Raw genomic sequence first — 15423 nt, forward strand, 5'->3', positions numbered from 1 at the left:
CAGAAAGACTTCTAGTTTTGATTTGATATATTGCTGTTGGCTTATTTACTCCACTGATATTTATTGATTGGTTTTAAAGGAAGCTTCAATGACGGAACACATAAGGAACATTAGATTAACATAAGTGCAAAGGCGATATGTTTGCGCAGCAGTTTACAGCTGCAAACATCCGCTTCAAAAAGGGAGGGGGAAACGGAGACAGCTTTTTTCGCTACACCAGCAATTCGCAAACCTGACCCGTCCCAAATGCAAATGAGCACGTAGCAATACTGAAGACTATTAATCCTCCCTTGGGAATATTAATGAATTTCTGCATGGTAGGGTGTAGTAAAAGCTTGCCGTTTCGGCTGATGTTGCAGTATTCAAGTTTTTTTTTAAACTGACATTTTTGCTCAGTAACCCTAAACGTGGAGTGTTGCTTCAGCATACGCTGGCCTCAATCCTCACTCCTAATTGTGAATCTGCCGTTTGAGTTAACCTAAACCGAATGGTAAGTCTGCTGTTGAAGCAGCTGTTTTACCGCAACCCACATTGTTTTCCACTGCTGACTCAAAATAAGTATCTCAGCAATGAGAATTTCATAATTGTGTCACTTCTATGTATCCGCCTCCCGCCTGTCATGATCCATACCGAAGATCGCACTTGCTATCAGTTAACCTTTGCATTTACGATTCGTAAACGATCGACTAGCATGATGTTTAATACTGTAGATAATATTTAACGATGGCTTACTAAGCCGAATCAAACTAGGTACATTAGAAGGGCTATAAAGTTTTCGCCAGAAGTTTCTGATCCGTTGGGTAAGGATCAGCTAGCTGCCTTTCTGTCCGCCCTGCCTCTGCCACGGTCCAAGAGGGATCAAACCCAACCGGGTTTGCACATCCATTCAAAGAACAGGACCTGAAGCAAGCATGAAGGTCAGTACCTAGCGCGATATAGTTAGCTCACTGTGCGAAAGGTTGCTTACTATGTTACCCAGAGCGACCAGAGTCCGATGCAAAGTTGCAGCCAGTGGTTTTAGTTCATGTTGGATTCATCTCGCAGAAATTACAAAAGTGTTTTTTCCCTCTTTTTTGTGGTTTCGCTTTTTGCAACCCTGAATTCCATTCTAATTCTATTGATTTTGCGAAGTTTTGAGATTTTAACTCTTGATGCCCCTGCTGTGCAATGAAGGAGTGTAGCTTTGTTGCGAGGCTCCCAGTATCTTGTCTCCTCCCATGAATTCTTTGTCTTTCAGCGCACTTTGAAAGCGGTGTTGGGGGTCATTGCAGCTGGTGTCGTCATCATCGTGATAGTGGTTCCCATTGCAGTTGTGCTATCAAACAGTAAGTGCATTTAAAGCTGTTTAGATATTATAGCACGCCATTCATGATGTTTTCAGTTTTTATTTGTAGAATGGCTTTATTATTCCATGCACCAACAGGAATTGATGGAAAAGAGCTGTCAGCCTGCTCCCATTATGTCACTCTAATGTGCTGCAGTGCATTGAACCTGCAGAGATTGTCACTGCCCCTCGAAGCACATCCTCATGAAATGTTGACTGAAAGCTGTAGTTCAAATGTTTTCATTCCATATGGACCGCTCCATTGGGGTGAGGACTTCAATGCAGCGCAAATCCTATTTGCAAATAGAAGGATCCAGTACTTGTCATCTTCAGTGTCGCCACTTACTCCTACCAAATGTGACTATTTTTTGAAGTCTCAGATTTTAGATCCCACGGGGGAGAAATTGGCCTGCTTTGCGCCTCCCGTTAGCGCCTCCAGGAGACGGTAAGGGCTTACCAACCAGACGTGGCAAAATCAGCCACATCCGCGAACTTTCCTGGTGGTTTTGCACTGGCACTAAAACTTACAACCTCGATCTCTAGCGCCCCGGAGATCAGGACGGCACCCGGTGTGCAGCGCATCATTACCGCCCCAGATGCAATATTCCCTCCTGCCCCCTGCAGCATTGCCAGGCGTCAACAACGGCAGCTGCAGGAGGCGTTATCACTTCGGCTGGCTGCTTGTGGGGCGCTAATTAAAGGCAATGGTAGTCAGGTAGGGCAAAATTTATTTATGTCCCCAGTGCGTTGTATTTTAATAGTTTTGGACTCTGCAATTGCTCAGCCCTGCACGCTCTTAGCGTGCTTGGAGCTGCTATGGACATAACGCAGGTGTCGTGGCTCGACACAGAAAGCAGTACAAGTCAGTCACCCCAGCATTGGCCCTTTCCTTTAAGTGAGGGAAGGAGCCTATACAGACGGCAGCGCTGCTCGGAACATTGTGCAGCGCTCTGCGGCCCCTCTCACTCCCTTTAGCGCTCTACGGGAAGTGGTAGCGTTTGGTTTAGCATGCCACTTCCCCCTTGGAGTGTTTAAAGCAGAAGTTCCCCGCAGAATCAAATGTTTTTCGCCAGGCGATACTTTTGCGCTCCCGCAAACGGGGTCCAATGCAGTGTCTAGCCCCTAATCTTTTGTTATGAATAGACTTACCTTTTTGTTACTAGTATTCCTTATTGCCACACTTGTGTGACATTTTCAGGCACATACCATCTACTGTCATTTATGGCTACTACAAATCAAATAATATAAATGGATATGCTTTTCAAATTCTGGATCATAATTATAATTCCAGAATTGGTATTCTTTATTGATTGATTTAAGCCCCCCCCAAGCTTGTGAAAAAAATAGTTATCAATAAAAAACAGTGACTTGTCCACACACAATTAAAACAGCAACAACTGAATAAGTAAAATTATAATAACAATCATAGAATCAGAGCATATTACAGTACAGTCCATTTTTCCATTGTGCCTGTGCTGGCTCTTTGGTAGAGCTATCCAATTAGTCCCAATCCCCTGCTCTTTCCCCATAGCGCTGTAAATTATCCCTTGAAGTATTTATCCAATGTCTTTTTGAAAGTTATTATTGAATCTGCTTCCACCACCCTTTCGGGCAGTGCATTCCAGATGATAATATTGCTGCGTAAAAATATTTCTCCTCACATCTTTTGGCAAATCCTTAAATCTGTGTTCATTGGATACTGACCCTTCTGTTACTGGAAACAGTTTCTCCTTATTTACTCCATCAAAACCATTCATGATTTTGAACACCTCTATCCAGTATCCTCTTAACCTTCTCTGTTCCAAGGAGAATAACAGCACATTCTCCAGTCACACTACATAACTATTGTCCCTAATCCCTGGTACCATTCTGTAAATATTTCCTGCTGCTTCTCTATATCCTTCCTAAAGTGTGATGCCTGGAATTGAACACAATATTCTAGCTGAGGCTTAACCAGTGTTCGTAGCATCAGAATCATAAACATTTATGGCACAGAAGGAATCTATTCAGCCCATTGCGTCTGCACCGGTTGTAAAAAAACTATCCCGCCTAATCCCACATTCCAGCTCTTGGTCCATTGCAGATTATGGCATATCCAAGTACTTTTTAAATGTGATGAGGGTTTCTGCCTCAAAAAACCTTTCAGGCAGTGAGTTCCAGACCACCATCACCATGTGATGAAAAGGTTCTCCTCAACTCCTCTCTAATCCTTCTACAATTATTTTAAATCTATGCCCCCTGGTTATTGACCTCTCTGCTAAGGGAAATAGGTGCTTCCTATCTAGGCCCCTCATAATTTTATACACCTCAATTAAGTCTCCCCTTTGCCTTCTCTGTTCTGAAGAAAACAACCCCAACCTATCCAATCTTTCCTCAGAGCTAAAATTCTCCAGTCCTGGCAAGATCCTCGTAAATCTCCTCTGTACTCTCTCTAGTGCAATCACATCTTTCCTGTAATGTGGTGACCAGAACTGTATGCAGTACTCTAGCTGTGGCCTAACTAGTGTTTTATACAGTTTTAGCATAATCTCCCTGCTCTTGTATTCTATGCCTTGGCTAATAAAGGCAAATATTCCGTATGCCTTCTTAACCACTTGGCCTGCTACCTTCAGGAATCTGTGGACATGCACTCCCAGTTCCCTTTGTTCCTCCACACATCTCAGTGTCCTACCATTTAACGCATATTCCATTGCTTTGTTAGCCCTCCCCAAAAGATATGTTCCTACAGTATACTGCTATCTTCCTCACTATCAACCACATGGCCAAATTTTGTATCATCTGCAAACTTCTTAATCATGCCCCCTACATTGAAGTCTAAATCGTTGATATATACCACAAAAAGCAAGGGACCTAGTACTGAGCCCTGTGGAACCCCGCTGGAACCAGCCTTCCAGTCATAAAAACACCCGTCGACCATTACCCTTTGCTTCCAGCCACTGAGCCATTTTGGATCCAACTTGCCACTTTCTCTTGGATCCCATGGGCTTTTCCTTTTTTGACCAATCATGTGGGACATTGTCAATGGCCATGCTAAAATCCACGTAAACTGCATCAAATGCTTACCCCCAGAAACCCTCCTCGTTACCTCCTCAAAAAATTCAATCAAATGACCTTCCCTTAATAAATCCATGCTGGCTGTCCTTGGTTAATTCCTGACTTTTTAAATGATGATTTATACTGTCCCTTAGAATTTTTCCCCAAAATGTTTCCACCACCGAGGTTAGGCTGACTGACCTGTAATTACTCGGTCTCTCCCTTTTAAAATAATGGCACAATGTTAGCAGTTCTCCAGTACTCTGGCACCACACCAGAGAGGATTGGGAAATGATGTCAGAACTGCCACTATATCTTCCCTTGCTCAGCCTGGGATAGATTTCATCCGGGCCTGGTGATTTATCTACTTTCAAAAATGCTAAACCTCTTAATACTTCTTCTCTCTCTATGTTTATCCCATCTAATATTTCACACGCTTCCTCCTTAACTACAATGTCTGCATTGTCCCTCTCTTCTGTGAAGACAGACACAAAGTATTCATTAAGAACCATACCCATGTCTTCTGCCTCCACACATAGGTTACCTTTTTCATCTCTAATAGGCCATACTTTTTCTTTAGTTATTCTCTTGCTTTTTATGTATTAAGAAAATATTCTTGTATTTTTCTTGATTTTACTTGCCAATATTTTTTCATGTCATTTCTTTGCTTTTCTAATTTCCTTTTTAATTTCACCCCTGCACTTTCTATGTTTCTCTAGGCTTTGTGTAGTATTGAGCTCTTGGTTTCTGACAAAAGCTTCCCTTTATTTACTTATCCCACCCTCAATGCTACTTGACCTCCAGGGGCTCTAGATTGGGAGTTACACCTTTTTATAAAGTGTTTTCGAAAGTGTCATGTATGTACTTTTGGGATCACTAGCCACTAGATGGCATCACTGTTGGAGGCCATTGGGCTGCACGCATGTGTCTGCAGCCCAAGTATAAAAGGCCAGCCATTTTGTATATCAGTCACTTTGGGCCTTAATAAAGAAGAGCCAAGGTCATACCTCTTGGAGTTAAACATTAGTCAGTCTAACAATTATTGCAGACACAAGATTTGGCGACGAGGCACCAAGAACCCTTACATGCAAAAATGAGCACAATTGGATTGTTGGAGCGATTTGTGGAAGGAGTAGATTGGACAGACTTTGTGAGCCGTTTGAGCCAGTTCTTCATGGTCAACAAAATGGAGGAGGTCGGCGACGCAGATCGGCGCCGGGCGGTGTTCCTCATGGTTTGCGGTCCAAAAATTTATGGTTTGATAAAGAATCTACTCCTGCCTGTGAGTCCAACAGAGAAGATGTATGAAGAATTGTGTGCACTGGTACAGGACCATCTTAAGCCAGATGAAGGCATCATCATCTCGAGATACAGATTTTACACGCACGTTCGCTCAGAGGGCCAGAATGCGACGGAATTCATTGCCGACCTGAGATGTCTAGCGGGACCATGTAAGTTCGTGGCTGTGTTGGCAGACATGCTGCAGGACTTCTTTGTAATCGGCATCAACCACGAAGTGATCCTGTGTAAACTACTGGCGGTGGAGACGTTGGACTTGAACAGGGCCATCACGATCGTTCAGTCATGCATGACAACGGATAGAAGTCTAAAGCAGATATCAGTGAAAAATCAAAACTCGGCAAGTACTGTAAATATGATTGATTCGGCGTTCGGCAGAGCGGCACATGGCAGGGCCTACCCGACTGCGTACGCAAAACCTGTGGCTGCCTAAAGTTCGCCAGTGGGAATGCATCCGATTTCTCCGTGTTGGCATTGTGGGGGAAATCACCGGCATCAGCAGTGTCGATTTAAGAAATATAGTTGCAAAGGCTGTCTGACAGTGGGGCATCTCCAGCGTAAGTGTCCACAGAGGAGCAATCGTGCTACGACACACCACATGGAGGATGATGGTTAGACTAGCGCGGATCCGGATACGCAATCCGAGATAGCAGAGAAAGAAGTGTATGGTCCGTACTCATTCCTAACTAAGAGCAAACCGATAATGATCAATGTGAAATTTAATGGGATGCTGGTATCGATGGAACTGGACACGGGGGCGAGTTAATTGATAATGATCAAGAGGGCATTCGACAAGCTGTGGGATGCTAAGGCTATGAGGCCCAGGCTGAGTCCAGTCAATGCCAAGTTGCGCACGTATACCAAAGAACTCATGACGGTGATTGTCAGTGCCACAATTAAAGTGTCGTATGACGGTGCGGTCCATAAGTTACCACTATGGGTTGTCCCAGGCAATGGCCCAATGCTGTTCGGCAGGAACTGGCTTGAAGAAATCAGATGCGATTGGAATGACATCAAGGCATTGTCATCGGAGAAAGGTACATGTGCCCAAGTACTGAGCAAGTTCCCCTCACTGTTCAACTAGGCATCGGCAACTTCACGGGAGCCAAGGTGCAGATCCATGTGGACTCGGATGCAAGACCCGTCCATTATAAAACTCGGGCGGTTCCGTATATGACGAGGGAGAAGGTCGAAATCGAACTGGACAAACTCCAGCATGAAGTGTTGAATTTAATGAATGGGCCAGCCCCATTGTTCCTGTGCTGAAAAGTGATGGCACAGTCAGAATCTGTGGAGACTACAAGGCTACGATTAACAGGGTTTCAAAACAGGATCAGTACCTGGTACCGAAGGCTGATGACTTGTTTGCAACACTAGCCGGGGGAAGTCGTTCACCAAACTGGACTTGACGTCGGCCTACATGACGCAGGAGCTGGTCGAGACGTTGAAGAGACTTACGTGAATTAACACGCATAAACACAGAAACATAGAAATTAGATGCAGGAGTAGGCCATTCAGCCCTTCGAGCCTGCACCACCATTCAATACGATCATGGCTGATCATTTAACCTCAGTACCCCTTTCCTGCTTTCTCTTTATACCCCTTGATCCCTTTAGCCGTAAGGACCATATCTAACTCCCTTTTGAATATACCTAACGAACTGGCCTGAACAACTTTCTGCGGTAGAGCATTCCACAGGTTAACAACTCTCTGAGTGAAGAAGTTTCTCCTTATCTCGGTCCTAAATGGTTTACCCCTTATCCTTAGACTGTGATCCCTGGTTCTGGACTTCCCCAGCATCGGGAACATTCTTCCTGTCTCTAATCTGTCCAATCCCGTCAGAATTTTGTATGTTTCTATGAGATTCCCTCTCATTCTTCTAAACTCCAGTGAATACAAGCCCAGTCGATCCACTCTCCCCTCATATGTCAGTCCTGCCATCCCGGGAATCAGTCTGGTGAACCTTCGCTGCACTCCCTCAATAGCAAGAACGTCCTTCCTCAGATTAGGAGACCAAAACTGAACACAATATTCCAGGTCTCACCAAGGCCCTGTACAACTGCAGTAAGACCTCTCTGCTCCTATACGCAAATCCTCTAGCTATGAAGGCCAACATTCCATTTGCCTTCTTCACTGCCTGCTGTACCTGCTTTCCAACTTTCAATGACTGATGTACCATGACACCAAGGTCTCATTGCTCGAAGGACTGTTTATCACAGGTGCCCTTTTGGAATTCGCTCGGCTGCAGCAATATTTCAGAGGAACATGGAGAGTCTACTGAAGTCCGTTCCCAGAACCGTTGTGTTCCAAGATGACATCCTGATCACAGGTCGTGACTCTGAGGAACATCTGAACAACCTGGAAGAGGTTCTACATTGTCCGTACAAAGTGGACTCAGACTGAAATGCTCGAAGTGCGTCTTCATGGCACCTGAGGTCGAATTCCCGGGGAGGAAAATTGCCGCTGACGGCATCAGGCCCACGGACGCAAAAACCAAGGCCGTCAAGAATGCACCCAAGCTGCAGAATGTAACGGAGCTTCGTTCATTCCTGGGTCTACTCAACTACTTCAGTAACTTCCGACCTAAATGGAGCACCTTATTAGAACCACTGTACATGTTGCTAAGAAAAGGCGACAACTGGGTGTGGGGTGCGTCTCAAGACAGAGCCTTTGAGAAAGCCACTAATCTGCTTTGCTCTAACAAGGTGCTGATACATTATGACCCATATAAACGTTTAGTATTGGCCTGTGATGCTTCGTCATTTGGAATTGGTTGTGTACTCCAACAAGCTAATGAGTCGGGTAAACTTCAACCAGTTGAGTATGCTTCAAAATGTTTGTCTAAAGTGGAAAGAGCCTACAGCACGGTAGAGCAAGAAGCACTAGCCTGTGTGTATGGGGTTAAAAAGATGCATCAATACATGTTTGGTCTTCGGTTTGAACTGGAGACAGATCACAAGCCGCTCATTTCACTATTCTCTGAAAACAAAGGTATCAAGACCAATGCTTCATCCCGCATCCAGAGGTGGGCGCTGACATTATCCGCTTATGATTATGTCATTCACCATAGACCTGGCACCGAGAATTGTGCCAATGCTTTGAGCCGTCTGCCGTTGCCCACACCTGAGGTGGAAACACCACAACCGGCGGAACTATTGTTAGTTATGGATGCTTTTGAGAGTGAAGGAACCCCTGTCACGGCTCAACAAGTTAAGACCTGGACCAGCCAGGACCCGATTTTATCGGTGGTGAAGAGTTGCATCCTCAAAGGTGATTGGTCTGCCATACCCAAGCAAATGTGTGAGGAGACCACACCTTACATTCATCGCAAAGATGAACTGTCGATTCAGTTGGATTGTATACTGTGGGGCAATCGTGTTGTTATATGCCCAAGAAACAGAGAGAGAAATTTGTACGTGAGCTACATAGCACACATCCCGGCATTGTAATGATGAAAGCCATCACCAGGTCTCATGTATGGTGGCCGGGAATTGACTCTGAGCTGGAATCATGTGTGCATCAGTGCAACACTTGCATGCAGCTCAACAAAGCACCAGTGAAATCGCCGCTGAGTCTGTGGTTGTGGCCGAGCAAACCATAGTCCAGGATCCACATAGACTTTTCAGGGCCTTTCCTGGGGAAGATGTTTTTAGTTGTGGTGGATGCATATTCGAAGTGGATAGAGTGTATAATCATGTCATCTAGCACATCCACAGCTACCATTGGGAAACTCAGTGTCATGTTCATGACACATGGTCTGCCTGACATCGTTGTTAGTGACACAGATCATGCTTCACCAATTAGGAGTTTCAAGAGTTCATGAAACTCAATGGTATCAAACATGTAAGATCAGCACCGTTCAAACCTGCATCCAATGGGCAAGCAGAACATGCTGTCCACATCATAAAGCAGAGTATGAAGTGAGTAACCCAAGGGTCACTGCAGACCCGCCTGTCATGCATACTGCTTAGTTACACGACAAGACCACACATGGTTACTGGGGTCTCGCCTGCTGAACTAATGATGAAGAGAGATCTTAAGACCAAGCTATCTCTTGTACACCCTGACTGGAATAATCATGTTGAATATAGAAGACAAAGTCAGCAAGGGTATCACGATTGTGCAGCTATGGCACGTGATATTTCTGTAAATGATCCTATATATGTTCTGAATTATGGTCAGGGTCCGAAGTGGATCGCTGGTACTGTCATGGCCAAGGAGGGCAACAGAGTATTTATTGTCAAGCTCAAAAATGAGCAAACATGCAGGAAACATATGGATCAGACAAAGCTACGGCACATAGACGAACCGGAACAGTTGGAGGAAGAGACAATTGACAACCAACCAACCAACTTACCCCCAGTCATCAGAGGACTCAGTGGTTATCAGTGAATCGGGACTTTCAATCACTGACATGTTCAATGAAAATGGACTTTCAATCCCTGGCATTGCCATTGTCACTCTCACCCAGGTCAGCCACCAAGCCACCAGTCACAACAGACTCTGAACACTCACCCAAGGCTGGAGTTGAACTGAGACGGTCAACCCGGGAGCGTAAAACACCAGACCGTCTCAATTTGTAAAAGACTGTGTTAATATCTCAGAGGGGGGTATTGTCATGTATATACTTTTGGGATCACTAGCCACTAGATGGCGTCACTGTTGAAGGCCATTGGGATGCACTCACGTGTATGCAGCCCAAGTATAAAAGGCCAGCCATTTTATATATTAGTAACTTTGGGCCTTAATAAAGCAAAGCCAAGGTCATACCTCTTGGAGTTAAACAATACTCAGTCTAACAGTTATGGCATACACAACAGAAAGGTTTAGCATAACCTCCTTACTTTTGTACACTGTGCCTCTGCAGAGATAATGGATGCATTGGTTGTAATCTACTAAAATTCCCTGGATTCTGGGACGGTCCCAGCAGATTGGAAAACAGCAAATGTAACGCCCCTATTTAAAAAAGGAGGCAGGCAAAAAGCAGGAAACTATCGACCAGTGAGCCTAACATCTGCAGTTGGGAAAATGCTGGAGTCCATTATTAAGGAAGCAGTAGCGGGACATTTGGAAAAGCATGATTCAATCAAGCAGAGTTAGCATGGTTTTATGAAAGGGAAATCATGTTTGACAAATTTGCTGGAGTTCTTTGAGGATGTAACGAGCAGAGTGGATAAGGAGGAACCAGCGGATGTGGTGTATTTGGATTTCCAGAAGGCATTCGATAAGGTGCCACATAAGAGGTTACTGCACAAGATAAAAGCTCACGGGGTAGGGGGTAATATATTAGCAAGGATAGAGGATTGGCTACCTAACAGAAAACAGAGTCGGGATAAATGTGTAATTTTCCAGTTGGCAAACAGCGATGAGTGGGATGCCGCAGGGATCGGTGCTGAGGCCTGAACTATTTACAATCTATATTACTGACTTGGATGAAGGGACCGAGTGTAATGTAACCAGTTTGCTGATGATACAAAGATGGGTGGGAAAGCAAATTGTGAGGAGGACACAAAAAATCTGCAAAGGGATATAGACAGGTTAAGTGAGTGGGCAAAGATTTGCCAGATGGAGTATAATGTGAGAAAATGTGAGGTTATCCACTTTGTCAGAAATAATAGAAAAGCTAATTATAATTTAAATGGAGAAAAATTGCAAAGTGCTGCAGTACAGAGAGACTTGGGGGTCCTTGTGCATGAAACACAAAAAGTGAGTATGCAGGTACAGCAAGTAATCAGGAGGGCAAATAGAATGTTGGCCTTTAGTGCAAGGAGGATGGAGTATAAAAGCAGAGAAGCCCTGCTACAACTGTACAGGGTATTGGTGAGGCCACACCTGGAGTACTGTGTACAGTTTTGGTCTCCGTATTCAAGGAAGGATATACTTGCATTGGACGCTGCTCAGAGAAGGTTTACTAGGTTGATTCCAAAGATGAGGGGGTTAACGTATGAGGATAGGTTGAGTAGGTTGAGCCTATACACATTGGAGTTCAGAAGAATGAAAGGTGATCTTATTGAAATATATAAAATAATGAGGGGGCTCGATAAGGTGGATGCAGAAAGAATATTTCCACTCATAGGGGAAACTAAAACTACGGGACCAAGGGCTAGAACCTCCACTTTTTTTGTATGCTTAACGCCCACTTAACGCCTATTTTACCACTGAAATGACGTTTAACGCCCATATATCGCCAATTTTGGCACAAAATGGAAACTGACGGGCATTTTTAAGAAACTTATCGCCGAACATTACTTTCCACATGTGCTTAACGCTGGGAAAAAATATTACCGCCCGCACACTTTTTTTTAGGGCGTAATCATCAGAATGGGCGAAATCAACGACCATAATATCGGCCAGCATTACTTTCCGCAAGGAATTAACGCTGAGATTAAATAATACTGCCCGCTCCCTTTTTTTTATCGTAAAGAGCACATTTGGTGAAACTAATGCCCAGGAGATCGCCCACCATCACTTTCACCACCTCGCACACATATCGCCCACAATATCGCTCGCCCCAAAAAACGCCCATACAAAGTGGAACTGTTCTGAACGAACGCCAGCGGTGTGGCTGCCATTTTTTAAATCGCAGGTCGCTTCATTCAAAAGGCTGCTTCAACTTCGGGGGAGTTTGGATTGACTCTGAAGTTCTTCTCAGGTGAAGTGAACATCTCAACAGACTTATTTTCAGACTCTGGACTATTGGGGTTTTACTCTAGGTGTATTTTAGTGAGGAAATCATTGCTTCTGATCAATCACTATTATACTTTCATTGCAATGGGGCCAGCCATTTCTCAGCCTGCATCGATTAATACGCAGATGCTGCAGAGTGCAGATGGCTCTATGTGTGATGCACATCATTATGTTCCTAATTTAAGACGTGCAAGAATGAGGAGGAGGGCCAGACCATACATACCCTGCCGTACAAGGAAAAGAGGTCTTACCTCGACGTCTCTGAACACACCTGCCTTCGGAGACTGCGCTTCCACAAGGTGGTGATCAAAGAAATATGTGAGCTCATCAGGCCACATATGCAGCCTGCCATCAGGACATCAGTGTCGGTCGAGGTCAAGGTCAACGCGGCACTGTTTTTCTACGCGTCCGGTTCCTTTCGGGCCTCTGTGGTCGAAATTTGCCCTCTGTCTCACCATGCAAATCCATCGCTGCATTAGACAGGTCACGGAGGCCCTGTACGCGAGAAGGATGGACTTTATCAGCTTCCCCAGGCTGACAGGGCTGGAGCATTCTACCCCATTGCTCAGTTCCCCAGGGTGCAGGGAGCTATACAGTGCACTCACATTGCCATGCGGCCACCTTCTCAGGACCCGGTGCATTTTCGTATTACAAAAGGATTTCACTCCCTGAAGGTCCAAACTAGTTGTCGACCACAACCAGATCATACTGGCAGTGAATGCCAAATGTCTGGGCACCTTCAATGAGCTTCACATCCTGCGTGAGAGCGCTGTCTCTGACATCTTTAAGAGTCAGCCACAAGGACAATGCTGGATGCTTGGTGATAACCGATATGGCCTAGCCAGCTGGCTGATAAACCCCCTGTGTGACACCCACACCGAGGACAAGAAGCGATACAACTGGAGCCACGGAGACACACACAATCTGGTCCAGAAAACAATAACTGTGCTTAAGCATCACTTCAGATCTCTTGACCGCTCAGGAGGGGAGCTACAATACAACCCTGAGCAAGTAGGTAAATTTGTGGTCGTGTGCTCGATGCTGCACAATCTGGCTATCCGGAGAGGACAAGAATTGCCAGAAGGCACTGATGCTCCACCTCAGGAGAGTGAGGAAGAGGACGACAAGGAGCTGGACGCTGACCTAGGGCCAGACAATCAGGCTGACTATACAACCATGCCCACAACCCCCTCCAGACCGCAGGAAAGGGCCTGTGGGGCTACATAGCTGCAAGACTCTTATGTGAGGAGCTGATATCTGAATGATTTGCCTGAAAGAACGTTGATGTGAGTGACAACACTGACACACTGTGTGTGTGCAGCTCGGGCATCAATGGTGCCCATCACCTTGGTGCCAGTTAAAGTTTATGTTGGTTGAAGTTAAGTTGTATTTAATCCTTTCATGTTAAGAAACGCCAGTATGTAACGGTCCAGCTATCTGAGGCAATGCACAACAAGATTATGTTCAATAACAAAAATGTTATACCAAGATTGGTCTGAAATCATAAGCATCACAGGCAATAACACCCAACCCCCGCCAACACCTCACTATTTCCACCATTGATATCAATCAAATGTTCAACATGCTCAGCAACACAGAATACAAAGGCGAAGAAGAGCGTAGTCCCCAGCCCCCATACATTACAACAAATTGCACACACTCAGATGGAGATATAACACAGCCATCACTTGCGGACATGCACCTCACTTTCCTTCCTCCCTCCCCTTCTCCCCACCTCTACCCCTTCCCCTCCTCGCTCCATGGCGTCTGGCCGAGGAGCTCATCAGGCGGTGGCTCATTGGGGGGGGATGAAGGCAGATGCGGTGGTTGGACGAGTACGCGAGTGGTGGGGTGCCGAGGGGGCCACATTCTCTGATGCAGAAACAAAATCTTGGTCCTTGCTCTCATCTGTCATTCGCAGTGGTGGTGCGGAACCTAGGGGTGGAGTGCCGCGCTCCGGGACCATTGGGAGGCCTGTGACAGCAGTGTTTCTGGCTATTGCATCCAGGGCTTCCGCTATCCGCGGAATGTACTCGGTCATGGTGGCCAGCTGTCGGGATATGCCCTCCAATGCTTCGATGAGCTGGTCACCAATGTCTACAGTCCTCCTGGACAACTGTACCATCTCTCTTTACTCATGTGACGCTCGTGGAACAGACCTGCCGCGTCCACGAGGCCTCCATGGGATCGGCGCCATCCTGGGGACAAATGGGGTGCCATGTGGCGAGGTTGCTTGGGGCCGATACCTACAGAGTGGAGGCGGGAATGACCGGAGGATCATGAGATGGCCTTGGGGTGGAATGGCTTCTGAGACGTGGCGATGCAGGTTCCTCGAAGTCCACACTCTCATCCGTGGAGAACAGACCCAGCAGATTGACGGGTGAGAATCGGAGCTCCTCAGCACCAGATGCTGGATTGTCCGGAGAGTCGGGCCCCACGCCCTCACCTTCTGGCCTCTGTGGTCTTGCTTGGAGCCGTACTGCTGGCTGAGCTGCAAAACACAAATTAGGTTATTAGAGGAGAAGGGGGTGCTAGGGTCACAAGGTGAGTCCAGCGCTACACACAACATATGCACGACAAAAGCACCACCGCTCTCAAAATCATAACAGACATCACATTTCATGACCATCAACACATTGTGTATTGTAATGATTTCATTCGGCCATCATTATTTCTATGACAATTTTAGAAATCATCGATCATATATGATTGTTCGGATATGAGTGGGTGTGGCATCTATTGACTTTACATTACGTAAGCTTTATTCACGTGACATCACTTCAGGGTCTGCAGATGCATCCATGGCTGTCTGGGTGTGCTTCCCCACGAGTGCGAGCACCCGCTCCTCCATCTCAGTGATGTCGCTGGGGACTGGTGGCCCCCCACCCGTTCGTCTCTGCACGGACCTCATCGTCAACAGCTTCTTTTGTAACAGGTGACAGGACGACATGACATGAGATCATTGCGTGATATCATTGTTAGGTACTGTCACAGAGACTGATACAACACATAACCGACAGATGTAATCATGATTATTATGAAAATTATCTTTCTTTATCTAAAGACGTGCACCGTGACCG

At 45.7% G+C, this 15423-nt stretch overlaps 1 protein-coding gene across 1 annotated transcript in view; it reads left to right on the top strand.

Moving 5' to 3' along the window:
- Positions 1-848: 848 nt before the first annotated feature.
- The window catches only part of fap (fibroblast activation protein, alpha), a 216633-nt gene continuing 202058 nt past the window's right edge, over positions 849-15423 (top strand). The window contains exons 1-2 of the mRNA XM_070874618.1: positions 849-917; positions 1238-1325. Coding sequence (XP_070730719.1) covers positions 912-917; positions 1238-1325 — 94 coding nt within the window. The 5' untranslated portion in view covers positions 849-911. The remainder of the gene's footprint in view (positions 918-1237; positions 1326-15423) is intronic.

The sequence above is a fragment of the Pristiophorus japonicus genome, chromosome 3 (assembly GCF_044704955.1).
Source record: "Pristiophorus japonicus isolate sPriJap1 chromosome 3, sPriJap1.hap1, whole genome shotgun sequence".
Lineage (NCBI taxonomy): Eukaryota > Metazoa > Chordata > Chondrichthyes > Pristiophoridae > Pristiophorus > Pristiophorus japonicus.